This window comes from Ailuropoda melanoleuca, chromosome 5, assembly GCF_002007445.2.
Source record: "Ailuropoda melanoleuca isolate Jingjing chromosome 5, ASM200744v2, whole genome shotgun sequence".
Lineage (NCBI taxonomy): Eukaryota > Metazoa > Chordata > Mammalia > Carnivora > Ursidae > Ailuropoda > Ailuropoda melanoleuca.
Window position 1 is genome coordinate 63811847 of NC_048222.1, and position 27570 is coordinate 63839416.

Consider the following 27570-nt stretch of genomic DNA (forward strand, 5'->3'; position numbering starts at 1 on the left):
GAAGGAAGGATGAAGGCTTAGATTCACAGTGAGGCAGTGCAGACTCCCAGAACATTCTCGGGAGGAACAGACTGAGGAAGCACTAGTGGAGAAAGTGACAAGAAATCAGTGCCTCCCAGTTGCCTGAGCGTGGAGGATTCTGTGGGGAGCAGCACCACCTGCTGGCCAAAGGCAAGAACAGTCCTAAGTCTGAGAGAATGGTGGACCACCCTTCCCAGCTGCAGCCTGGAGCCAGAGGATGGAGTTGAGGGACAAGGAAGGAAAAGCTTTCAGGGTCCTGGCAGCCTCCCTGTGGCACCGTAGCCCCCCTGGAGACGACTCACACATCCCCCAGGCCGGCATCAACACAAAGCCATCAACTCCAAAGCCCCCAGTGCAGTGCAGGCAGTTTAATGCACCCCACCCCCATCACCATCTCCCACTGTCCTCCAAAAGGCCCTCTGCCCCAGGGCACCCCCCACACCAGAGCCCCAGAAGGCATACACAAGAGGCGCCCACTACCAGCACCACCGTCCCCACCCTCTGCGCCGACTTGGAGGGGTTGCCTTTTCACTCTGGGACCTAGAGGCAGACATGGGAGAGGACTTCCTCTGAGGGAGAAGGGCCACAGAGTGAAAAGGAATAACGGTACTCTCGCTCTAGAACGTGAACAGCATGTCTGTGGGACGTAGAGAGGAGAAGGACTGTTGGATGGAGGGGGAATGGTGATGGGGCTGGAATTGACTTCTCCAGGCTAAGGCCCTCTACTGGGAGGCAGGCAGACGGCCTGGCATAACAGCAGCTCTAAGGCAGCTCTCAAGAACAGCGCGGAGAGCGGCAGAATGCACTCACAGATGACACCTTACAGGCGACAGCTGTAATTCCACTCTCCCCAACACTGTCATGGCCCAGTGGTCTCCAGACGACAGAGCAAATGGACCACGGTGTGGCTTTCCCAAGAGGGGGCAACTGCCCCCGACTGCCTGCCCACCCAGCGGGGCAACATCCTCCTTCCTACAGCCAACTGAGGTGCTCCTCCTCATAGCGCTGGGGGTCAATGAAGGGCCGGTCAATGGAGCGGATCATCAGCTCCCCACAGTACACGCACTCGGCGGCCACCAGTTCATCGAGGTCAGCCTTGAGCTGTTCCCGACTGGGCCCCGCCGTCGCAGCCCCACCCTCGGCCTCCTTGGCACGGGCAGAGCCCTTAGTAGGGGCCGGAGCAGCCCCCAACTTCCGCTGCAGCTCCTCGAGCCGGGCCTGCTTGTAGGCCGGCAGGCCAGGCCGCACGGCCTGCAGCAAGCAGTCAGCATGGAACATGTGGCCACAGAGGAAAAGGTAGAAAGGGCGATTAAGCAGGGGGAAGTCGCAGGTGGCACACTTGTCCTGGGGCTCCACCGTGCCATAGCGGCCCCGCAGCTCCTGCAGGTCTCGCCGGATGCGCTGGGCACTGGCCGTGGCCTCTTCCATCTCCCGCTGCAGCTCCTGGATGTGGTGGTTGTAGGCCTTGAGCGAGCTGCAGATCGCCTCCTTGAAGTGGTCGATGGTGACGAAGTCAGGAAAGAAGGGCAGCACGTCCTCGATCTTGAGCAGGGGGCAGCTGGCCAGGCAGGCCATGGCCGTCTGCACGTCCTCCTCCTCCTGCACCACGTGCCGAGCGATCTTCAGCCACAGCTTCTTACGCAGTTCCTCGTCGTCCTCGGGCAAGTCAGCGCACTGTTTGGCCAGGTCCACGTCGACCTGAGGGGAGACTGCGAGCGGTAGGGTCGAGCCCCCTGCCCCCTGGGATAGAGACTGGGGGACACACAGATGCCCAGGGAGAACCTGGGCCCCAGGAGAAGCCCCAAGGCAGGATCCCCTGAGAGCAAGCAAGATGCGGCTTCTGGGGCCCAGGATAGGAACCTGTCTCAGTGATGGGCCTGTCCCCGTCACCGCTTTGTAGAAGCTACTTTCAGTGAGGGGACTTTGGCAAATTTAAAAATGACCTGGGGAGCATATTCACAATACAGATTTTTGGGCCTTACCCTCAGACTTTCTAATTCAGTAAGTCCTGGGTTCAAACCCAGGAATTCACATTTTTTTAATTAATTTTTTTTTTAAGATGTATTTATTTGACAGAGAGAGAGAACACAAGTAGGCAGAGGCCAGGCAGAGGGAGAGGGAGAAGCAGGCTCCCCACTGAACGGAGAGCCTGACGTGGGGCCAGATCCCAGAACCCTGGGATCATGACCTGAGCTGAGGGCAGACACTTAACCCACTGAGCCACCCAGGCGCCCCAGGAATTCACATTTTAACGTAACTCAGCCCCCTCCCCACCGGCAGTTGTGACTATAATGCAATCGCTAGCACGTACGTAGAACTTACCTGCAGGGCTGGCCCCATTCTGAGCGCTTTTCGTATACACTACTCTCATCAACCCTAGGAGGGAAGTAACTAGAACATTATCCCATTTGTGGCCGAATGATCTGAGGCAAAGAGAGGGTCGGAAATCAGCCTGAGGTCACACAGCCTAGTAAGCGGCAGAACCAGATTTCAAACCCTGACCTCGGAGTCCGCGTTCTTAACCTCTGCACTACAGCACCTCTCCGCCGGAGAAGCCGGCGCCCTCCAGCCACAGCCCCCCACTCCAAACCCGCAGCATCTGACATGACTGCCCTCCAGGCCCCTGTCCTGGATGGGGTCAAAACGCGTCGGCTCACCTGCAGGGCCAGGTCCACAGCCTCCTCATACAGCTCTAGGACCTTGTAGACATGGACACAGGCACGGTGGTGGCCGTGCTCAGCGCAGAGCCGCAGCGCGTACTTGAGGTCATAATGCACACGGTGCGGGCTGGCGCCGGCCTGCTCAAGGTAAGCCAGCAGTGAGGCCGGCTGGCCTCGGGCGTACAGCGACAGCAGGTAGTTGTGAATCGCCTGCTCCGTCTCGCCAAGCACGTTCACGCAGAACTCCATGTAGCGGATGGCCTGGCTCACCTGCTGGGCCTCGCCACCCTGGCTATAGTTCACCAGGGCGGGGATGAGCTGCCGGGCATCCAGCCGGCTGCCCAGCTCAATCCAAGCATCCACCAGCTGGCGGGGTATGTGACGAATGAGGATGGGTGAGAACTTGTAGAAGAGCTGGGGGTCACGGTGGCGGGCAAGCACAGCCAGGGCCTCCTCGTAGGCCTCATGCTGGCAGTGGTATGCCACCACGCGCTCGTAGTCCTGCATGATCACAGCGAAGTACACCATGTGTTCTGTGTCCCCGTGGCTGGCAAGCAGTTCATGGATGGAGGCCCGGCTGGCAAAGAGCCACTCCTTGTGGCGGGGGCTGCTGAGGAAAGACCGGAAGCGCTCCCGAGTTTCCCGGTATAAGTTCAGGGCCTCAGGATCACCCTGCAGTGCTCCGAGCCGGCTCAGGTAAAGCTCCGTCAGCCAGGTGGTAAGCAGTGTGGCCTGGGTACGCTCGGCTGGCTTCAAACCGGCCAGTTTTCGCTGCAGGAACTCAGCCAGGGCCTCCTCCTGTCGGGCCTCCAGGAACTTGAGGGCGATCTCCTCAAAGTAGCTCTGGGTCAGGGCGTAGCAGCGGGCACTCTCCAGGTAACGACGCTGGCGAAAGCAGAAATCGGCCTCCCGGGCCAGGACTGTGTCCAGGCAGTCAGGTCGCTCTCGACAATACTCTTTGGCCAGGTCAAAGCGGTTCATGTCCAGGTAGGTGCGCCAGACATCCCGGGCCTCCCGCTGCACATGGTAGCGGAAGACAGCACGCTCAGTGTAGGCCCACAGGTGGCCCGTGGAAGAGTCCTTCACCATGTGCTTCAGGGACCCAAACTTCTCCAGGAAGTGATCCCGCAGCACCACCTGCCCCGTCAGCGTGCACACTGCCTCCACCCGGTCAGCCAGCAGCAGTAGGAAGTGGAACTGGGTCAGGACGATAGCCAGGGGCGGGCTCGCCCCCGGACCTACCCCCTCTGGGTACTCCCAGACTCGCTCCTCGCTCAGCAGGGAATCAGGACGCCCGCAGTCCAGTGCTCCATACAACACGCCGTCCCCCATCATCCAGGCGAAGGCCCGAGGTGCGGAGCGCAACTTGGGGGTATAGAAGGCCAACTCACTGTAGCCCAGACTGCTGGGGAACTCACGGAATGGGGGTGGGTGGTCCGCGAAGGCAGCAAAGAGCCCCGAGAAGCCCTGGGCCTCAGCTCCCTCTGCTGCTCGACCTATGAACTGGAAGAGGCGCTGCCTGGTGGTGGCGATAACAAAGCCACGCCCATCAGGGCCCCGCTCGGCCTCGAGGGAGCACACAGGTGCTGGACCCCCTTCTTCGTTTAGTACGTACAATGGGCGGAAGTAGAGATCTGGAGCAGGGCCAAAAAGCCCACCTTCGCTGGCTGAGAGCTCCGCTTCGAAGATCTGGCCTTGGGCGGTGCCGACCAGGATGGGGCCTGTGCTGCTCTCTGTGCCCAGTGCCTTGTTCCAGCCCACACTCTCCACCAGCTGCCCTTTCCAGCGTGCCAGTGGCCGTACCTTCTGTCCATTACGGTTCACATAGAGGACCTCAGTGCTGCTCAGAGCAATTAGCAGGTGAGAGCCTGGAGTCGGGGAGAGCATGGCACCCTATAGAATGCTGCCATTCCCACCCTCAGCCTCCTCCCTGCCCCCACCACTCTCAGATCCCACCTACCATGGCAGTGACTTACGATCGGATCAACTACCCCTCCGACCCCAGATCCTCCCCCCCTTACCAGTGTGGTCCAGAAACATCTTGTGAACCTTAGCATCCTCCTTGCGTCCCAGCTCCACGTGGTTGGGTTCATTTGCCTTGCCCAAGTCAATGCTGTCGAGACAAGAGTCACAGCATCACTCCAGAGAAGGGCAGATTCTTTCTGAAATCACAGACCTCTTTATAATCTAATGAAAGCCACAGCCTTTCTGCCCTGAAGTCTACATACACACATAAAATTCTGCATACAATCCTAAGGGAACTCTGAAATACATACAGGGTCCTACTTAAGAACCCTCTGCTCTGAGAATTCCCCCTTCATTTTGAGAAGTCACTGAACGGAAGTCTTTTCCTCTGCTTAGTAGATACGCAGTGCATCTGGGAAGACGGGCAGGGGTACCCCAGATTGCTGGGGTAAAAAGATAACAACAACCAGTAGCTAATGGTCACTGAGCACTTTCTATACAGCAAGCACCATGCCACGGGCTTAACCTAGTAGAGCCCAATGAATCTTCAGGATAACCTTGAGGACTGCTCCTGTCTATAGTTCCCTTATTAAATTCTTTTCAAATTACAGGTTCTTTCTAACCAAAACTCAAAGCAAAGATGTATAGTTAATGATTTTCTTCTCAAACCTGTCATTCTCCAGACAAAACTGATTTTAACGTCTTTCTCCATGCTTACAACAGAGTTTTGTCACTGTTTTTATGTTTTTACAAAAATCTCTTCGTGTCGTGTATATGTGTGTATATACATATTAATTAATAACTAGCTTTTCTCACTTCATGATATTTCATGAACATTCCACTGTGTCAACAGATACAGCTCTAACTCATTGTTTCAAGAACTGCCTAATTTACCCCTTTATGGTTCAACCATAATTTTATCATCATTTTCCCACTGATGGGCATTCAGTTTGGGTCCAGTTTTTCCTACCACAAATAATGCTTCCAGATTACTTTTCCAAAAGGTGGTGGCAATTTATAGTCTCACCAGCAGTGTGTCAAAGTCCATTTCTGTGTATCTCCACCAGCACCATATGTTACTGTTTCTAATTTTTGCCAATCTGATAGGTTAAAAATATGGTACCTTACTGTTATTTCCCAAAGATTGAAAATATTTTTAGATGTTTACTAGAAATGTAGACTTCCTCTTCTATAAACTGTTGGTTTATACTCTTTGCCCTCCCCTTTCTACCAAAGCATCTTTTTCTTACTAATTTTTAAGGACTTTTTAAGGAATAGGGATATGAATCTGTAGTCACATGTGGAAAAACATCATTTTCCCACCATCTTTGATCGTGACCTGATTCAAATGCTTTTTTTAAAGTTAATTACTATTTAATTTATTTTGAGAGAGAGAGAGTGTGCACAAGCCGTGGTGGGGGGCAGGGGGAGAGGGAGAAAGATAATCTTTTTTTTTTTTTTAAAGATTTTATTTATTTATTTGGAAGAGAGAGAGAGTACAAGCACGGGGAGAAGCAGAGGGAGAGGGAGAAGCAGACTTCCCACTGAGCAGGGTGCCCAACGCGAGGCTCGATCCCAGGACCCTGGGATCATGACCTGAGCCAAAGGCAGATGCTTAATTAACTGAGCCACCCAGGTGACCTGAGAGAGAGAGAATCTTAAGCAGGCTCCATGCCCAGTCCGATGCAGGACTTGATCTCACAACCCTGAGCTCATGACCTGAGCTGAAATCAAGAAAAGGACACCTAACTGACTGAACCACCCAAGGGCCCCGTACTATTATTTTTTTAAAGTAAACTCTACGCCCAGCTTAGGGCTTGAACTCAGGACCCCAAGATCAAGAGTCCCATGCTCTTCCCTGTGAGCCAGCCAGACGCCTCTCAAAAGTTTTTTATTTTTTTTTTATTTTATCATAACAGCAATTACTATGTGGTCAAATATTTCTTTCTCCTAGTGGATTTTCTAGCTCGAGTAAGAAGATCTCCCTTCAGCCCAAGAACACAGATATGTATTAAGTATTCTTTTATTTTTATCTTATTTTTTAGTATTTTATTTATTTATTTGACAGAGAGAGAGAGAGAGTGCACACACAAGCAGGGGGAGCAGCAGAGGGAGAGGGAGACGCAGGCTCCCCACTGAGCAGGGAGCCCAATGTGGGGCTCAATCCCAGCACCCTGGGATCATGACCCGAGACGAAGGCAGATGCTTAACCAACTGAGCCATGCAGGCGCCCCCTTAATTTATTTTTTTTTAAAAAGGGAAGGAGGAAAGGCAGGGGAGCAGGAGAGGGAGAGAATCTCAAGGAGGCTCCATGCCCAGCACAGAGCCTGACCTGGGGCTCAATCTAACAACCCTGAGATCATGACCTGAGCCAAAATCAAGAGTAGGACGCTTTACTGACTGAACCACCCAGGCGCCCCCATTAAATATTCTTTTGCTATTCAGTTTATTTTTAAGACTTTATTTATTTGAGAGAGAGAGATGGAGAGTGGCAGGGGGGAAGAGCAGAGGGAGAGGGAGAAGCAGGCTCTCCGCTGAACAGGGAGCCTGACATGGGGCCCAATCCCAGGACTCTGAGATCACGACCTGAGCAGAAGGCAGACGCTTAACCGACTGAGCCACTCAGGCACCCCAATATTTAGTTTTTTTTAATATTTAAATAATTATTTCACCTAGCATTTATTTTTGTGATATAGAGGCTTAGCTCTGTTTTACCCTAGATGGTTATTCTCGATAAACAATTCTGTTGACACTTTTGTTATATATTATTTCCACTTATGTATGTATGTATTTCCAGTTTTATTGAGATATGTTATTTCCATTTATAGTGGATTTTAGGACTCGACAGTTCCCCTGATCAATATGACCAATTTGTGGGTTGGTACTATCTTTAACAGATGAAGGGACACATTTAGAGAGACTGGGTGACTTGCTCAACATTCCCTAGCTGGTAAGTGGGCGAGCTGGGATCTGATCCAGGTCTACCTGATTTTAACTACTATACTACATTAATTCTCTTTAGGAATGGGTATTTCTGGAAAATTCCAATTTCCTGTTTCACCTGCCCAGAGTGAAAGAAAGGCCCTAGTCAGTGGTCAGTCTCCAAATACCACTAATCCACTCCCTCACTTACCGGAGTAGGGTGTCCTTGCCCAGGCTCATGCAGAGCTGATTGCAGGAGACGACAAGACTGGTAATACGCTCAGAAGGGGTAAAGTCAATGCGCTGTTTTGTGAAGATGGGCACTTCCTTCTCTAGCTGGGCATTCACATACCCTATAGGAAAGGAGGGAATTAAAGGTTAGCTATGGAAGAGACGGAGGAAGGACAAGACGAGGCAACAAAAAAACGTTTCCTCTCCACCTTCCCAACATATCCATACCCCAAGCCCTTGGTTAAAAGTTTAATATCAATATATCAGGTAGTTTGCTAATCCCCTCCACATTAGGGGCCCTGGGCTCTTTTCACACCTCTGACAGCCATGAGGGGTAGATTCTTTGAACCCTTGGACTGCTGTTGCACTGTCATGTACCTGCTCCCAGTGGTAAGGGGGGGGGAAGGGTTGGGCGTTTTCCCTTATCAATCTGGGGCCCAGCAATCCCAACTCAACTAAAGTATTCTAGATCCACTCTCTCCCCTTCTCCCTGCCCATGCAGTAATGTTCTCACTGAGCCTCCGTAAGAATGAAGGCAGAGGGAGCCCTGGAGAACAGTTTCAATCAAATTGCAGCTTTTGTCTAGCCTTTACACTCATGTCTTTACCACTGCACAAAATATCCCAGCACTTCAGATCCCTCTGCCAACTCTGTCCTACTTTCCACAAAAATTTCCCCTCAACACCAGGCTGCACCCAGATTTGGCAAAGGCCTAAAATAACTTCATTTTTCCCTGTTCAGTGACAAAGTTCTCTCTAGGACCAGGCTTCCTTCCCCTACAACATTCCACCATTTTCTTTGACCACTCTCTTCCTCCCACCTCCAGAAGGGGCCTGGTAGGAAAAGCAGAGGCTCTGGCTGAAACCTGGAGCCTATTCTCAGTTCTCTCAACTGCAGCCCCGCAGACTAGTCACTTCCTTATCTGGGTCCCAGCTTCCTCTTAGGACCCTGGAGGCAGGGCCTAGATCACGGGGCTGCTCTTGCTGCTCTTTCAAACTTCGACCATCCTCTAGCTGGGGGCCAAGAGGGCCTGAGGAGAATCAGGGGCCTAGACCTGAACTGCACCTCCAGGCAGTGAACCGGACCTCCTGGAGCTACTTCCTCGATCCTCCCCCGCAGGTGCCAGGTGAGCGGATAGGGTGAGCGGCGCCCTTCCCTCCCTTACCGGAGTGGGGGATGCCCACGCTGGGGCAGCCAGGCTGCAAGACGGCTGAGCGGGACAAAGAGTCCTCGTATTCATCCAGGATGGACGCCATGGTGCCCGGCCTCTGGGCCCTCCGTCCCGGGCCCAGGGATTACAACAGGGCTCCCCTCAGGGATCCCTGTCGCCCTGGATTGGAAACTGCGTCTCCCCAGCCTCGACAAGAATCTGACAGATCTTGGCTATCCGCCGCCCACTCCTCTTTAAAATCCGGAGGATTTTCTCGCTCTCGCCTTCTAAAGCGAGAAGGCTGGGGAGCCCTACTCCCTTGAATCTGGCGCAGTCCTGCACCCCGCTCCCGCCCCGCCGAGGATCACTGATTCCCTTTTGCCGACTCGAGAAGATCCCAACCTCGCCCCTGCAGGTCAGCTGACTCCCGCCCCCGGGACGCGCGCCTATAACGTAACTTCCGGGTTATCAGAGGCCCACGTTTACTCGCGTAGGAACGTACCCCAGCCGGCTACTGGGAGGCGCGGCGAGGGCTACGGGGGAGGAGGCGGGGCCAAGGCGAGGGGCGGGCCAGGGCCTGGCCCAGTCAGCTCTTGAGGGCGGGAGCCGGAAGTGCTGCACGAGTTCTCGGCTTAAGGCGGAGTTTTGGACGCGTCGGAGCTGCAGTCGGCCTGGATGCGGGGCTGGCCCCTCTGGATACAGGCCCTTCCTTCCAGGACCCTGGTGCAGTTCCGAGCTTTGACGCCAGGGGGCAATCCCGGCTTTTTTAGGCTCTTCCCTAAGCGTGCGGCGGAGACCAGCCTCAGCCGCAAAGCCAATCGCTAGCTCCTTTCATGCCCAGGCTTCGCTCCCGCAGACGGATCGCTCAGCCTCGGTGTCCAGCTCCCTCTCCGACCTCTCCAAACAGGCCGCAGCCCTGGGTCTTCAGGAGAACCTGCCGTTCCTCAATGTTAATTGCTGCTTGTATCCTACCTTCACAAGGCAAAGGCAGTTCTGGCCTCTCTTCTCCCACATTTAGGGGCCCACCAGCTTTCAGGAAGTGACAGAGCTGGTGACCTGGCCAACGGAAGCCAAGAACTACCTAACCTGCCTCTAACCCGCTCCGTACTGGCTCCTCGGTGTGGGGAGAGACAGAAGGGGAGGCAGAAAAGACCAAGCACAGCTAAGGGGTGCCGGACTGCTTCATTCACTCGCTCAGAATAGCACTGAGCACTTACTTTGAGCCTAGACTTGGGCTGGGTGCTGTGGTCACAGGGATAAGTACAATATCGTCCCTGAAGGTCGTAAACCAGCAGGGACAGTGGAGCAGTAAACAGATACTTAATGCTAGGAAAGGGATGGATGGATTTGTTCGGAAGCTCACTCCTTCCACAGCTGAGTGCACACTCTCTGCCAGGCACTGTTCCAGGCTCTGGGGCGGCACGACAGAGAACAAAACGGACCAAAGTCTCAGCCTTCGTGAGGTTTACCCAGGGACATGGCCACAGCGCTGTGGGAGCACAGAGGGGCAAATACCTGCAAAGCCTGGCAGGAACGAGGGGCAAGTGACCTGGAAGGCCGGTGGGGAGTCCAAAGCGACCGAACGTGGAGTGTGACTCCGTTTCAGTTTCCCTCTTCCAGCCGCCTAGGCCACCCGGACGGAGTCTGTTCCCTTCTGCGGCCCACGGACTCTACCTTGTTAAAGTGGAAGCCTATTGGCCACGGTCACCACCCTCCTGGGTTTAACAGGTAGCCTGTGTGTAATGACTAAAAGCGCCCCCTTTTCTCTGAAAAGCGTCCAGGTTTGCACCGTATATTGTGTGGTCCCGCCATTCTTGCTGAACTTCCCTGCCAGGCGCAGAGGATTGAACTAACCAGCCTCCACGGAGAGTTTTCTGGACCTGGAGTGCCCCTGGCCTGGGACCGGGCAACAACTTAGGCCGTCCAAAGTAACTTTCTACGGCTCTCGGGTCCCACTTCTCCCGCCCAGAACTTGCAGGAGCAATGCCGCTGTCCTAACCAGGGGCGCTGCCTGGCAGGCTCGGTCTGAAAAGGTAAGATGCCAGAGGTGAGCCGCAGACAAGAGGTTTCCGCCCTGGGAAGAGTGATCCCAACTGGGGAGCTGCCCTGCCCCGTGCGGAAGGCTCCACCCCAGATCACTCGCCTGACATTAGGGAAATACAAATAGGCCCAGCCTACGGTCAGATAATAATAAAAGTTACATGTACTGAGTATCAACAACGTGCCAAGCACCACACTAAGTTCATAATAGTCATTGTTATTTCCCTTTACCCTTACCCTAATGCTATGAAGCAGGTACTGCTCTCCCTGATGCTCTTAACTGAGGTCTCCTCATCTACAGAAATACTGTAGATATAATGATACATAGTAGGTCTGTGTTGAAAAGTAAACGAGGTGATCTAGGTGAAAGCTCATTGCTATAGCATAATGTACAACACAGAGCATATGCTCAGGAAACTCAAAATGTGGCTTTAATCTGACAGTCATGCTCCAGTCCATCTCCTCCACGAAGCCTCCCTAGACTACAACTTCCCCATCAGAACTGGTATGGCTTTTATTATCCCGGGCATTTACTGACTCTTAATTAAGGAGCGTGGGCATTTTTCTTTGAGATAACAGGAACTGATTGTGGAGAATACCTCAAACAAACCTGAGCACAGGAATACTGAAGTGTCTTAGGAAACTCACAGGTGGGGATACAGATCCACCAACTCCTACCTCTTCCAGTCTGTGTGGTAGTTGCCACAAGATAGGTAAGGGCTGACCACTGGGCCAGGGAGAGAGAGGAATAGTGTATGAAAGCAGGTGAATTTGAGCTAAGTCTTGAAGTGCATGCATGATTTCCAAGGGCAAAAAAGAGAAGCCCTTAGGCAGGCGTCAAGAAAACCAAGAGAATAGGCCTGGCAATAGTGTCATTTGGGGGGGCTGGGGAGCTGGAGCATGGGGGAGTAGGGCAGTATAGGAAATGGGACCAGTTGTGGCCAGATGATGAAATCAATCGAATGGGCCATCGGAAGGGGTTGGTTGGGGGATGAGATCATCTGATGTGGGTTCTAGAAAAATGGGTGGTGACTGGGTGGAGTCCACATCAGAGAGTGTGAGACCTGAGGCAGAAGCAGCAAAGTGGTGAGGGCCCAACCTGGAGAGAGAGTAGACCGGGAAGGCTCTGGGGAGACATTTCTGAGGAAGAGCCCACTGGACTTAGCGACAGGTTAGACGTGCGGATGAAGGAAGTGTTCAGGACGACTCCTGGGGAGACGTGGCAGATGGTGCGGTGTCACCATTGTCCAAGATGAGGAAGAGCTGAACGGGGGTGAGGCAGAGGTCACATGATTGAGCACAATCTGGACAATGGCGCCTGAGGCCCCTGCAGGGCGTTTACTCTGAGAGACCCCACATCACGGGGCAGTCATAGCTTACTAATAAATGTTTACCGAACAGTTGCATGAATGACTTTTCTCACACTACCGTTTCTACATTTGTAAAATGAGAAAAATATGCCTGATAGCATTGTGAATATAATAGGATATTATGCAAATCACTCAGCACTATGCCTATACCTAGAAAATACTCGCAACAAGTTAACTAAGGGCGCCAGGGTGGCTCAGTCAGTTAAGCTTCTGCCTTTGGCTCAGGTCATGATTCTGGGGTCCTGGGATCCCTGCTCAGCAGGGAGCCTGCTTCTCCCTCTCCTCCCTGCTCTCCTGCTCTCTTGCTATCTCTGTCTGTCTCTCAAATAAATAAATAAATAAATAAATAAAATCTTTAAAAAAAATACAAGTGAACTATTTGTAGTAATTGTAGAGTGAATGAAGACCCAGACCAAAAGCAGTGATTTAATTGACTTGAGTCATTTGGGTTTTTTTAAGTTTATTTATCTATTTAGTAATCTCTACACCCAACATGGGGCTTGAACTCATAACCCCTGAGATCAAGTGTCGCATGCTCTCCTAACTGAGCCAGGCAGGCACCCCAAATTAGGTTTTTTTTTTTTTTAAACATATTCTTTTTTAGAAGTTTTAGATTTATGGAGAAAGAAGATAGTGGAGGGTTTCCATGTACCTCACATCCAGTTTCCCTTACTACCAACATCTTACATTAGTATGGCACATTTGTTAAAATTAGTAAATCAATATTGATGAATTATTATTATTTTTTAAAGATGTTATTTATTTGACAGAGAGAAACAGTGAGAGAGGGAACATAAGCAGGGGGAGTGGGAGAGGGATAAGCAGGCTTCCCACCGAACAAGGAGCCCGATGCGGAGCTCCATCCCAGGACCCTGGGATCATGACCTGAGCTGAAGGCAGGTGCCTAACATCTGAGCCACCCAGGTGCCCCAATATTGATACATTATTATTAACTAAAGTGTATATTTTATTCAGATCTCCTCAGTTTTTACCTACTCTCCTCTTTCTATTCCAGGATTCCATCCAGGATATCACCTTATATTTAGTTGTTATGTCTCCTTAGGCTCCTCTTGACCGTGGCAGTTTTTCAGGCTTTCCTTGTTTTTGATGACCTTGACAATTTTGGGGATTATTGAGCAGGTATTTTGTAGGATGCTCTCTATTGGAATTTGTCTGATATCTCTTTTTCATAATTAGATTGGGGTTATGGGTCTGGGAGAGGTGAAGTACCATTATCATCACATCATATCAAGGCTGTATACCATCAACATGACTCATCACTGTTGATGTTGACCTTGGTAGCGCTTGTCAGATTCTCCACTGTAAGGTTACTCTTCCTCCCCACCTTTTTAAAAAAATATATTTTATTTACTTGTTTATTTGAGAGAGTGAGCCAGTGAGAGAGAGCATGAGCGGGGTGGAGAGGGCAGCAAAGGGAGAGGGAGAAGCAGATTCCCTGCTGAGCAGGGAGCCCCATGCCCCCAAGCGGGGCTGGATCACAATCATGTGACTCCAAGATCGTGACCTGAGCCCAAGGCAGCCACTTAACCCACTGAGCCACTCAGGCGCTCCTCCTCCCCACCTTTCAATACTATCTTCTTTGGAAGGAAATCTCTACACATAGCCTGCACGTGAGGGTGAAGTATAAGTCATTTGGAATTCTTTTGCATGGGGGATTTAGGAATTTGTTTTTAATTTTAATTTTTATTTTAATCATCATAATATATGTATACGTTTTAAGACAGGGCCATAAGACTTATTAAGGAAACCCGTCAGTCCTTTTCCTCATCCCCAGTTAAACTCCATCTGACCTGTCCATACTCATCTCTCAGTGCTCCAGATGTGCTGATCTAGGGATGTTCCCAGAATGCACCACACCTCTGAGACATTTGAGTATTCGGTCTTGAGGGTCTGATCCCTCTGGAAAGACTTTGCTGATATTCCTCCTTTGCCAGGACCAGGGCCCTCCTAGGTGCTCCTCCAGCCTCCTGTACTGTCGCCCATGTTATGATCACCCTGCATTACAATTATCTGGTTATTGCCCTCTCTCTCTCTGTCTCTTTCTCAGTCCCCGCCACTTCACTCCCTCTTCCCCTTCCCTTCCTCCTCCCTACCCTCCCTCTCTCTGTCCTTCCTCCTATCCCTCTTTCACTTCTCACCCCCTCCCCCTCCTGCCCTTCCTTCCCTCTCCCTGGGGTGACTCTGTATTAGCTCCCTGAGGGCAGGGACAGGTGTGCAGGCACACCCTCTCCTAGGACAGGGCCTGGCACATTGTTAAAATATATCGAAGGAAAAAAGGCCCTAGCTAATGCAGAACACCTCTTCTCAACCCTTTGCAAGAGATTATAAATCTCTTCTCTTCCTATTGGGTTCCCTTCCAAATGTTTCAAACCTATTCGAATGGCCCCAATTTTCAGAAAGCTTTCTCCCTCCTTGTTATGTTACTGTCATCCCTTATTTCACCGAGTGAATATCAAAACCCCACCCAAGGCATGTGTGGATCCAATCTACCTTCTTTCTTTCTGCCACCTTCTAGGATTATAGCTCCAGTGGTCCCAGAGAAGACACTGGAGGTGAGGGAAGAGAGACACTTTTTTCACTTGTCTATGTGGGAAATGAGAGCATCCTTCAAAGGGCGCCTGGGTGGCTTAGTCAGTGGCTGCCTTTGGCAGGGGTCATGATCCTAGGGTCATGGGATCTGGGATCGAGTCCCGCATCACGCTCCTTGCTCAGTGGGGAGCCTGCTTCTCCCTCTCCCTCTGCCCCTCTCCCTCTGTGTGCTTTCTGTCTCTCTCTCTCAAACAGATAAATAAAATCTTTAAATCTTTAAAAAAGATTTTTACACAAGCAGGGGGAGCAGTAGAGGGAGAAGGAGAACCGGGCTCCCCGCTGAGCAGGGAGCCTGACTCGGAGCTTGATCCCAGGACCCCGGGATCAGAACCTGAGCCAGAGGCAGATGCTTAACTGACTGAGCCACCCAGGCACCCCTAAATAAATTAAATCTTAAAAAAAAAAAAAGACAAAAAACCCCAGGCCACCAATACTTAGTGTTGTGAGGTTGTGAACCCATTGCTGGAGGGGATATAAAATGGTGCCTCACGGACACTTACTCTGTGAGCCAGCAGTTCCAGGCCTGGGTATTTACCCAGGAGAAAGAAAACATCTGTCCAGACAAAGATTTACACACCAGTATTTATAGCAACTTTATTCATAATAGCCCCAAACTGGATATAACTCAATGTCCATTGACAAAAGAATAAACAAATAGTGGTACAGCTGTACGATAGAATACTATTCAGCAATAAAAAAGAACAAATTGCCCTGACATGCAACGAATCTCAAAAACAGGTTTAGCACAGAAAGCCAGACATCAAAGAGTACACAGAGTATGCTTCTATTTATTTGAAATTCTAAAACAGGCAAAAATTAAGCTTTAGCAACAGAGAAGCTGATTAGTGTTTGCCCAGGACCTGGTCTAGGGGGTGGAGGATTGACTAGAAAGGGATAAAAAGGAACTTTTTAGGGGAGATGGAAATATTTCATATCTTGATTGTGCTCGTGGTGATGACTCTAGAGGTGGACACATTGGTCAAAACTCATGGAACTATACACTTAAAATGGGTGTGTCTTTTTTTTTTTTTAAGATTTTATTTATTTGTTTGAAAGAGTGAACGAGAGAGCACAAACTGGGGGGAGAGGCAGAAGGAGAGGGAGAAGCAGGCTCCCCGCTGAGCAGGGAGCCTGATGCAGGACTCGATCCCAGGACCCTGGGATCATGACCTAAGCTGGAGGCAGACGCTCAACTGACAGAGCCACGCAGGTGCCCCAAAATGTGTGCATCTTCTCTGTAATACCTAGATGAAGTTTGATCGCAACTCAAAATTTTAAAAAGACCTCTGACCAAATGTTAGAATGAATGTAATCAGTACTTAATAAGGCAAAAGGTAACAAAACAATAGACAACCTGCTTTGTAACCCATAATCCTTAAGGGGAGTACTGAGAAGAGAGTGGCGTTGGAGCGCAGACCTGGGCTCCACAGTCCTGGCTCTCTCTTAACCAGAGGCCTCGGGCAAGTCACTTCACCTCTATGGAGACTCAGTTTCCTCATCTGTCATATAAAGGTAATAACAACACCAGGATAGTAGGATGATGACTTCAATAAAAGCTAATTTCTTTTCGGGTTCCCTGTCTGGGTCACAGAAGACAAAATTCTGAACCTTACCTTACCTGACAAATCTGTATTGTTCATTCTCAGTCAGGGCCATGACTTCATCTGAAAAAATTGCCCTGACCCAGAGAGAAGATAATTATCATAATAGAGCACCCTTGCCGAGCACTTTCTGTGGGCACTATGCAAAGCATTCTCCATAATTCATTTAATTCCCACAGCATTCTCTGGGATAGGTACTCTTGTAACCCCATTTCACAGACAAGGAAACTGGGAGGACAACAGCTAGTCAGTAACACAACCTGGATACTAATTCAGGTGCTGTGGCCCAGAGTCCTTGCTCTTGACCACCAAGCAAATTTGTCTCCTGTCGACGAAATTGTAATTTGAGATAAAAGAGGGGAAAGGAATTTGATTTGGAAATACTAGCTCTATATGACTTTAAATGTGAACAAAACCCAGTACCTTTCATATTAGTACTTTCACAAAATAGTGAGTGCTAATTTCCTGCTCTGTTCCTAGTTCAGTTGTTGTGGTGGTTCTGAAGAGCATGCCGGAACTGCTAACAGGAGTAAAAAAAGAGATCTAGTTGGAGTGACCAGCCCTCCTTATTTTATTATTATTATTTTTTTTTTTTTTAGAGAGAGAGTGCATGTGAGCAGGGGAAGGGCAGAGGGAGAGGGAGAGAGAGAATCTCAAGCAAGCTCCATGCTCAGGGTAGAGCCCAACACAGGGCTCCGTCTCACAACCCTGAGATCACGACCTGAGCTGAAATGGAGAGTCAGACGCTCAACAGACTGAGCCACCCAGGTGCCCCCCCAACCCTCCTAATTTTAGCACTGAACGTTTGGCATCCCAAGACAACTCTTAGTCCTGGTCGCTCTAGGCCTAGCTGTTCCCCCGTGAAATAAGAGCAGCTCTGGTGCGACCTGATCAGACTCCTGTCTCCCTTGCCAGCTCATCGCTCAGCTGTCTCTTCCTCAGCCAGGCTAATCTAGTTTTAGTTCCAAAATGGACCCCATTTTTCCTCCCTTGGGCTCAATTCCTGCTGTTTCTTCAGGTGGTTTCCAAGCCCCCTCCCCTTTTTTTAGATTTTATATATTAGCGAGAGAGAGCGAAAGAGCACTAGTGGGGGGCAGGGAGGGGCAGAGGGAGAGGACAAAGCAGACTCCCCATTGAGCAAGGAGCCCAATGCAGGACTCTATCCCAGGACCCAGAGATCACGACCTAAGCCGAAGGCAGACCTGTAACCGACTGAGCCACCCAGGCGCCCTGTTTCCAGGCCCTTTTTGCTTGGTTTATACTCATTCCAAATCCAAACAGACTGATGAAGTTCCACAGGTCCACACAGGTAGGACCACACCAGTTGTTAAAATACCCACCTCCCTGAGTGCGCCCCACCCTGTCACTCCTGCCAGGATCTAGCCACTAAGGGGTTAATGTCGGGCATAACCTAGTCTTCTAAAAAGCTGCTACAGCACAGGGACTAGCATCTTTCTGAGGCTATACCAGTTGCTAAAGAATTTAGATATCCCTATTTACAAGTGTATAAAATGCTAGTGTATATAAACAATGCCAAGAAGAGAATTTGGAGCTATATGATTATTCATTGAATGTTTGTTTATTGGGCTCTCTTTCTGCAAAGTTGCTGATGTTCATCATTATCTTCCTCATCATCAAAGGATAATACATGCTCTAAGGTTAACCACGGCGACGTGAATGGACCTCAGTGGTATCAAGCCCCAGCTTCTGTTCTAGAAGACGCTTTGGGCAGTGGAGCCAGTTTTTGGGGGAGAAGCAACTAAGGATTTGGCTGGACCTGGGGCCCAGCCATTTAGACAAGTGCTGTGGCCTCAGGGAAGGATCGTGGCCTGCCCACCAGTATTTTTTAAAAAGATTTATTTTTAAAGATTTTCTTTATTTATTTGTCAGAGATAGAGAACAAGCAGGGGGAGTGGCAGGCAGAGGGAGAAGCACGTTTCCCACTGAGCAAGGAGTGTGATGCGGGACTCAATCCCAGGACCCTGGGATCATGACCTGAGTCCAAAGCACCGAATGAGCCACCCAGGCGCCCCATGAAGTGCTTTCGGTAGTATTTGCACATCAGCATATCCCCAAACCAGTTCTTTCAGAGCCCCAAGGCCAAGCACAATGAGGGGAAGTGACATGGAAATAATCAGACTTTTATTTGTTTATTTACTTGAGAGAGAGAGAGAGCACACACATGTGAGTGAGCAGGGGGAGGGACAGAGGGAGAAGGAGAAGCAGGCTCCCTGCTGAGCAAGGAGCCCGATGCAGGACTTGATCCTAGGACCCTGGGATCATGACCTGAGCTGAAGGCAGATGCTTTAACCAGCTGGGATACCCAGGCGCCCCTGATTCCATGTTTTATTTTTATTTATTTATTTATTTATTTTTAAAGATTTTATTTTATTTATTTGACACAGAGACAGCCAGTGAGAGAGGAACACAAGCAGGGGGAGTGGGAGAGGAAGAAGCAGGCTCCCAGCGGAGGAGCCTGATGTGGGGCTTGATCCCAGAACGCCGGGATCACGCCCTGAGCTGAAGGCAGACGCTTAATGACTGAGCCACCCAGGCGCCCCATGATTCCATGTTTTAATATACATCCTTCATATAAGAGTCTCTTTTATTCTACCTGTACACTTTTTAGAAAATGTTTGGGCTCAAACTGTTTATATAATTCTGTATCATTTAATATTATCTTTTAGCATTTCCCCATGTCATTGAAAATTCTCGTAAGGATCATTTGCAGGTCTGGAGGTATACTCTAACTGGAGGATGTGGGATGCGGGGTAGAGACTCAGACACTATCCAGTGGATAACAGGGATTCATTATAGGCTTTTTTTTTTTTTAAAGATTTTATTTATTTTGTTGACAGAGATAGAGACAGCCAGCAAGAGAGGGAACACAAGCAGGGGGAGTGGGAGAGGAAGAAGCAGGCTCATAGCGGAGGAGCCTGATGTGGGGCTCGATCCCATAACGCTGGGATCAGGCCCTGAGCCGAAGGCAGACGCTTAACCGCTGTGCCACCCAGGCGCCCCTCATTATAGGCTTTGAGTGAGAGTGTGACTGAATAAATTTTCTGACTTAGGAAATGTACAAGACAAAGATGGGAGGCAGGTAGGAGGTGATTATTGTGGCAAAGGATGCCAAAAGGAAGAGGGGTGTCCAGTACTTTAAAGAAAGGACTAAGGGTATGACTGGGTGGCTCAGTCAGTTAAACGGCTGCCTTCGGCTCAGGTCATGACTTCAGGGTCCTGGGATGGAGCCCCATGTTGAGCTCCATGCTCAGCAGGGAGTCTACTTGTCCCTCTCCCTCTGCCTCTCCCCGGCCCCCTACTTGTGCTTGCTCTCTCTCAAATGAATGAATAAAATCTTAAAAAAAAAAAAAAGAAAGAAAAGAAAAGAAAGGACTGAGGACTGAAGAAGGAGAGGAAGGAGTCCAAGTGTTTGGAGACTATTTAGTTCCAATTCCTTCCAGTTCATTAGCTTGAGAGAATCATGCTGCCATTGTCAGAAATAAGGAAGTTAAGAGGGGAGCCCTTTTTAAAAAATTTTTTAAATATTAAAAAAAAAGATTTTATTTATTTATTTGAGAAAGAGAGAGAGGGAGCATGGACCAGAGGGTGGGGCAGAAGGAGAGAGAGAAGCAGACTCCACACTCCACAGGGAACCCAATGCAGTGCAGGGCTCAATCCCAGGACCCTGAGATCAAGACCTGAGCCAAAGGCAGATGCTCAACCAACTGAGCCACCCAGGTGCCCCTATTTTTTTAAGTTTATTTATTTATTTTTTGGTAATCTCTACACCTAACTTGGGGCTTGAACTCAAGGCCCTGAGATCAAGAGTAGCGCACTCTTCCAACTGAGTCAGCCAGACGCACCAAGTGGAGAGTCTTTTTAGATGAACTTTTTAAGTTTCAACTCCTGCAGGCCTTTAAAAAATCCTGGCCAGGGCTTGAGTGCAAGGTCTTGATGGGGGGCAACAGCAGTTGGGATTAGTGAGATGTAGAGGACGTGGAGAGAAAGACAGGGAGAAGCCGAGGCTAAGGCAGAGTTAGGGGTAGGATGCAGGGCAGGGCAGAAGCCTGAGCCTCGGGACACAGGGAACATGGACGACACGGATGGGGTTGGGCTGGAGGGTTGGCTAGCCGGATCCTGTCCCGGGGTGGTCGGGGGGCGGACACCATGAAGCCAGCTCAGCCCAGGCCACTGAGTTTGCCACCAACTCCCTCCCAGGATGCAAGCACACCAAGTAGAGAAACCAGTTAAAAACCAATTAACTGGGCAGTATGTTGTACCAGTAGTAGTAGCAGTAGTATGTTGGTAAATAAGTGGTGTTTGCCCCAGCTTTACTGAGGTATGACTGAAAAAGAAACAAAGTGTGTGTGTGTGTGTTTTTAAGCTTATTTATTTATTTATCTGACAGAGAGAGAGCCAGCCAGCGAGAGAGGGAACACAAGCAGGGGGAGTGGGAGAGGAAGAGGCAGACTCCCAGCGGAGGAGCCCGATGTGGGGCTCAATCCCAGGACCCTGGGATCACGCCCTGAGCTGAAGGCAGACGCTTAATGACTGAGCCACCAAGGCACCCGAGAAATGAAGTGTTAAATGTACAATTCTTTCTTGGGGCTCCTTCTGAGTGGCAGGCCTGACTTGGAGGCCTTGGCGTGGAGTATGCCCGGGAACTGGAGAAAGACTGCTCAGGGCGCATTTCTCTCCCAAAGAGCCTGCATGCTGACCTTGCTGAGTACGTGCTACCCCACAACCAGTGTTTTTTTTGTCAACATGCTTTTCAGCAGTAGGAAAGTCACGATGGTGGGGTAGGGATAGATTGGTTTGGTTTACTCTCACTGAGGTTTCGCCGTAGGTATCCCAACGTATGCAGTAATTTTAAATAAGATAAGGGAACAACAGAAATGCCTAAGAACTTGACCACACCTGAGGGTGAACCTGTTAAGTGTCCGCCACTTACTAGCTTCTTTAATGTTGGGCGAGTCCCCTAGCTGCTCTGGGCTCCGGTACACTCACCCTCTTCCCCAGCCATCTCACTTGGCTTCCTATAAGACAGGGAAGCTAAAGCACTTCTGTAAGTCTAAGTCCCATACACCTGTGTTGAACATTTTGGAAACAAAAGGTTATTACTTCCATGCTTCAATGTCAGGGCCATGTTTTAGTCTTTTGGGTGTTTTCTTTCTTTCTTTTTAAATAAATGATTTTAGAACAGTTTACATTTGCAGAAAAATCGAGACAATAATTTCCATATACCTCCAACAGGTTCCCCTGTGATGAACATCTTATATTACATGGTTATATTTGTCACAATTAATGAACCATCATTGCTACATTATTATTAACTAAATTCATATTTTATTCAGAATTCCTCAGTTTTCCCCTAATGTCCTCTTTCAGCCCCAGAATCCTATCCAGCACACCACGGTACTTATGTTCAGTTGCCGTTCTCCTCAAGCTCTCCTTGACTCTTGGCAGTTTTTCAGACTTTCCTTGCTCCTGATGACCTTGACAGTTTTGAGGAGTACTGGGCAGGCAATTCATAGACTGTCTCTCCAATGGAAATTTTCTGACATTTTTCTCATGATTAGACTGGCGTTCTAGTAGGGAAGACCACAGAGGAAAAATGCTATTCTCATTACATCATACCAACGGTACCTACTATCAACTTGTCCTATCGGTGTTGACCTTCATCTTGAGTACCTACTTGAGGGAGTGTTTGTCAGGATTCTCCGCTGTGAAATTACTCTTTCTCCCTCCACCCTTTTCATACTGTTCTCCTTGGAAGGAAGTCACTATACACAGCCCGCACTTAAGGAGTTGGGGGTTATGCCCCTCCTCGAGGTTCTACATATATTATTTGGAATTCTCCACAGGAGATTTGCCTATGATTACCTGCTTATTTATGTATTCAGTCATTTATTGATATCAGAATAGACTAGTGGATATTTATGTTATCCTTTGGGTTGTAACCCAATACTTCTTAATTTTGTTGCTCAAATTGTTCCAGATTTGGCCTTTGGAAGCTCTTTCAGTTAGTTGGCTCTGTGTCTATTTGATGTACCTCTGTCTTCCCATTGTTTTGTTTAGGACTTCCTTACTTTCTGTACCACAGAATGCTCCAGGCTCATCTTGTATATTTCCTGCTCTGGTCCTTGAATCAAACATTTCTGTAAGGAGAATGTTAGGGCCACGTTTTAATCTTAGCAAATGTGTGTCTGGCTGGAAGTTAGGACAGATGATCTGTCAGGTGGGCAGGAGTAAGACTCAACCCACCATTAGGAGGGGACTTACCCAGCAGAAGCAGCTACAATTGCAAGTCCTTAGCTGAGAAGCAGGTGACTCACCAGCTCCCAGGGTTGTCTCCACCCTCCCCTTCTTGCTAGCAAGACTGTCCCTAAACCAGCTCAGACAGAGGGACCTAGGTCAGAAAGTGTCCCCACCCATGGGGCCTGTCACAGGCCAAGTCAGGGCTTTTCCCCACACCAGCAGACACCTCCCCCCATTTGTGTATTATTTATATATACCCTTTGTACCTGCAGAAAGGATTAAACAAGATTACCCTCAAATTTACAGCTACAATAGAACTATTACTAAAATTTGGGTAAAAGGACAAGAGTTCTGTGAAGAAAAGCCTCTAGGTGTGTGTGTGTGTGTGTGTGTGTGTGTGTGTGTGTGTGTGTAGTAATTTTGTCCCAGACACCTGGTTCCCTGAATCACAGATTGCTAGCACCAAGAAGGGCTTTCAGAAATAAACAGGCTTCACCTGTCATTTTATAACGCTAAGATGGATCAAGTAATTTCTCGGGAGTCACAAAGCTAATGAGCCGAAGAACTAGGAATACTAGGACTGGACTCCTGATATACAGGTCTTTTCAAATCCGCATTCTTGCCTCACTTTCCAGGAAAGCAAAAAGAACAGCTTTTGGACCTCCTTGGGGACACAATGGCAAGACAACACTTTGGGGCCTCTTCCATTTGCTAGATGAATAAACTTATGTGGATCTGAGAAGTCTTTGGGGCTATAATCAGGGATTATTAGTATCCCCAGATATTTGGACGTAGGGAAAGTAGGTTGTGACATTGTGATATAGAAGTGGATATTGGAGAGGATCTTACCATTTCCCACAGACAAAATTTTAACGGTTAAATCAGCAACTTTCTAGGTGTTTTCCTCAATTTTTAAAAAAAGATTTTATTTGACACAGAGAGAGACATCGAGAGAGGGAACACAAGCAAGGTGAGTGTGAGAGGGAGAAGCAGGCTTCCTGCTGAGCAGGGAGCCCAATGCAGGACTTGATGTGGGGCTCGATGTGGGACTCGATCCCAGGACCCTGAGATCATGACCTGAGCCAAAGGCAGACGCTTAACAACAACTAGCCACCCAGGTGCCCCTGCCCTTAATTTTTGACAAGGAAGGAAGGCAGGAAAAAGGAGGGAAGGAAAAATAAAAATCAGGGACCCTGAGACTTTTTCTAAGAGATTTGGATTTATTCATTTTTATACTACCAATTGTTTAAGAATTAGGATTATCTTTTTTCTTTGATATTCACTGCCTCCTCCCCTCCCAACACTCTCCCTGCAACAACTCAAGAATGAGGTATTTTCAAGGATCTTTGTACAGGCTGAGATGAAAGACTGGCTTGGAATTCAGAGAAAGGATCCTGGGCCCAGTGTCAGTTGGTGCCTCTGCAAAAAAGAGATGAAATTAACTCTCTTGGGTGACCTTCCTAGAACTACCTGGCATATCTTGTCTCAGTCTGTCACTCCTTCTGGGGCAAGGACAATGGGTGGCCCAGAACAGCATCAGCAAATAGGTAATTGCTATGTGCTTTTGATGATGATGATGAAGATAATATTAGGGACTTTGGGGATTTAGAAAATACTCAAATGGAGAATTGTCCTTGGTGATCCTCTCCAGCTAGATTCTCCAGCACCCCAAATTCCTTTGGCCAAGTATAGTGAAGGTGTTTAAGGCCTGCCTCCAGGCCTAATCTAGAGGAAGTTCTTCTCTGGAAGTACAGTAAATTCCTACTTGATGTGATCATGCTTGAGTTTATCTTCTGTCTCTTTGTAATCTGTATTTTTTAAAAGATTTTATTTTGAAGTAATCTCTAAGTAACCCAACCTGGGGCTTGAATTTACAACCCTGAGATCAAGAGTTGAATGCTTTAGGGACTGAGCCAGCCTGGTGCCCCCCCCCCCCCCCCCCCCGCCGATCTATATATTTTTAAAAATCATTCTTTAATTAAGAAAATTATTATCCAGACTTTCATACTCCTGCAAACATATATCTAGTTTTTTGCTTTATTTTGAACAAAGGTTTAATATGAACAAGCTGCATTATGTGTGCTGCAACTTCCTTCTTCCTCCTAACAAGAAATCCCGGATAGCTTTCTCTGCCAAGATACCTAGATCTGCCTCATTTTGGCGATTCTTTGTCCTTGTACCTCCGTGATCCTCTGAGCGCCAGTTTTCGTTCCGCCTCTTCCTCCCGGCGTTTGTGATTGCCTGGCCTCATGGGGTGCACTGCGGCAGGAGGCGGGGCAGGAGGACCGGCGGGTGGGCGGGGTCCGAGGCCGCTCGGGACATGCAGATGAGGTGGGCGGGGCCCCCACATATACTCTGGGTTAGCGGCGGGCCGGGGTGCCGGGCCTTGGAGGACTCAGTCGGAGGCAGCCTGCGGAACCTGCTTCCCGGAGCACAGCGGAGCCTGGTCCCGGGCTGCCCCCGGAGCGGGCCATGCCCCCGCGGGAGCTGAGCGAGGCCGAATCGTCCCCGCTCCGGGCCCCGACCCCCCCCCCGCGGCGGGGCAGCGCGCCCCCGGAGCTGGGCATCAAGTGCGTGCTGGTGGGCGACGGCGCCGTGGGCAAGAGCAGCCTCATCGTCAGCTACACCTGCAATGGGTACCCCGCGCGCTACCGGCCCACAGCGCTGGACACCTTCTCCGGTACGTTCAACGGCCCCGGCGGCCGCGTGGCTGGAGGTGGGGTTATGCACGCGTGGCCTGGGCCGGCGTGGGGGCTGGAAGGCAAGGGAGCCCCCCGGGAGGGAGGCGGGAGCAGGCCCCGAGGTGGCACTGGTGAGGTCCGGTGGGGCCCAGGACGCTCTTCCTAACCTGCTGTCCCCCGCCCTGACTCTGCAGTGCAAGTCCTGGTGGATGGAGCGCCGGTGCGCATTGAGCTTTGGGACACAGCGGGACAGGTGAGAAGCTGAGGGCGACCTCTAATGGTCTGGGAGAAGGTGGGCTGGAGGCTGGGAGGACCCTAGATGGATAAGGAATGGAGAAGGTCTTGGGCCCTTCTGAGTCTCAGGTCTGCAACCCCAGGTGACAATCAGATTCCCTTTACTTGTGGCAGGGAATCACCCTGCTAATGATTAGGCCTTCCCATCCTAGGAAGATTTTGACCGCCTTCGCTCCCTCTGCTACCCGGATACTGATGTCTTCCTGGCCTGCTTCAGCGTGGTGCAGCCTAGCTCTTTCCAGAACATCACGGAGAAATGGCTGCCCGAGATCCGCACTCACAACCCCCAGGCACCCGTGCTGCTGGTGGGTACCCAGGCCGACCTGAGGGATGATGTCAATGTACTGATTCAGCTGGACCAGGGGGGCCGGGAGGGCCCTGTGCCCCAACCTCAGGCTCAGGGTCTAGCTGAGAAAATCCGAGCCTCCTGCTACCTCGAGTGCTCCGCCTTGACACAGAAGAACTTGAAAGAGGTGTTTGACTCGGCTATTCTCAGTGCCATTGAACACAAAGCCCGGCTGGAGAAGAAACTGAACGCCAAAGGTGTGCGTACCCTCTCCCGCTGCCGCTGGAAGAAGTTCTTTTGCTTTGTTTGAACAGCCATGGCAGCTAGGGAGTAGTAGGCATTAAGACCACAGACTTCTGGAAACTGGGGCCTTTGAGGGGGATACTGGCAGGGCCAGGCTGCCCCATGGGACTCAGTTCCATCCAAACACTGTGAGGACACAGGCCTCTAACTGCCCACTCTAATATGCAAGGGGCTCTGATTTGGATTTCTGTGGTCAAGGCTCACAGAGAAATTCCAGCACTTTGATTTTCGTGGGGTGGTCCTCACAGTGTCAGCCACCTCCAAGCAGTTTGGGATCCAATTCCCAGTTTCTTATCATGAGCCCTCAGGTTAGCCTGGCTGAATTATTATCCCTGTGGTGGTCCCCCACCTTGGCACAGGGTGGGGAGGAAGAGCCAGGCATTTTGGAGGGCAGCAGGGTGTCCAGCCCTGATTCGGAGAGAAGTTTGGGATGGACTGGGTAAGACAGAGGTCAAGGAGAGACTGAAAGGGAGCAGAAAGTGAGGCCTTGGAGCGTTGGGACAGGAGGCAGGCTGGTGAGGAAGCAAGTCAGAGGGCTAGGTTTGGAAGGAGGAAGAGCAAGGAGAGCAGAAAAGTTGGGCAGCTGAGGAGCAAGGGTGACACCTGGGCTGCCCTCTGCCCCCAGGGCCCAGGAGAGCGGGGCTGGTCCCTGGGAAGAACTGGGACTCAGGGCTCCCTAGGCACTGCCCAAACTGGCTGGGCCAGGAGCAGGGCAGGAAGTGAGAGTCAAGGCCCAGCAAGAGGAGGGGGAGGAGCTGCGACCTAGAGCCTGGAGGAAGAAGGGGTTGGGATCACCTTTCTCCAAGGCCACAGCCTAGAAGGTAGAGCAGTACAGAGTCTACAAATAAAGCCTTAAGTTTCTGAAGCTGCTGTCTCTGTGTCATTTCCTGGAGCTGTGTGTCCATTGCCCTCTCAGAGCCCTCTTCAAGGCCCAGCAACAGGGATAGGTAGGTTGGGCACTGAAGGACTGAGGCCAGACTGACAGGTGGGGGCTGGACTAGATGAGACAGTGTAATGGGAACTGGACTGGGGGGGCAGGCCTGGGGCTCCCCACTTGGGGCTTAGCCGGTTCCCAGGAGAGCTAGCGTGGGAAGCAGCCTAGGAACGGGTTTCCCCAGGTGTCAGCGCCAGAGCTGCTTTCCCATGACCTCACCAGGCGGGTGTTGCCCCTCCCCTCT

At 50.3% G+C, this 27570-nt stretch overlaps 2 protein-coding genes across 4 annotated transcripts; one reads left to right on the plus strand and one right to left on the minus strand.

The window, feature by feature from the left end:
* Positions 1 to 369: 369 nt before the first annotated feature.
* On the minus strand, positions 370 to 9351 carry VPS18 (VPS18 core subunit of CORVET and HOPS complexes). Of its 2 annotated transcripts, XM_002913213.4 has the most exons (5): positions 8965 to 9351; positions 7780 to 7921; positions 4703 to 4794; positions 2679 to 4549; positions 370 to 1719 (listed from the first exon to the last, which is right to left on the minus strand). In XM_002913213.4, exons 1-5 carry the CDS (start codon positions 9053 to 9055, stop codon positions 994 to 996), a joined length of 2922 nt encoding a protein of 973 aa, XP_002913259.1. In that variant the 5' UTR covers positions 9056 to 9351; the 3' UTR covers positions 370 to 993. The 2 variants fall into 2 exon arrangements, with proteins under 2 accessions (XP_002913259.1, XP_034517032.1); XM_034661141.1 differs by lacking the exon at positions 8965 to 9351 and having other exon boundaries at positions 4703 to 4843; positions 7780 to 7918.
* A 22-nt stretch (positions 9352 to 9373) lies between these two features.
* Positions 9374 to 27257, plus strand: RHOV (ras homolog family member V). 2 transcript variants are annotated; one of them, XM_034661148.1, is made up of 4 exons: positions 9374 to 10982; positions 24881 to 25508; positions 25704 to 25762; positions 25956 to 27257. In XM_034661148.1, the coding sequence occupies exons 2-4, from the start codon at positions 25301 to 25303 to the stop codon at positions 26397 to 26399; spliced, it is 711 nt and encodes a 236-aa protein (XP_034517039.1). In that variant the 5' UTR covers positions 9374 to 10982; positions 24881 to 25300; the 3' UTR covers positions 26400 to 27257. The 2 variants fall into 2 exon arrangements, with proteins under 2 accessions (XP_034517039.1, XP_011226600.2); XM_011228298.3 differs by lacking the exon at positions 9374 to 10982 and having other exon boundaries at positions 23912 to 25508.
* The last annotated feature ends 313 nt before the right edge of the window (positions 27258 to 27570 follow it).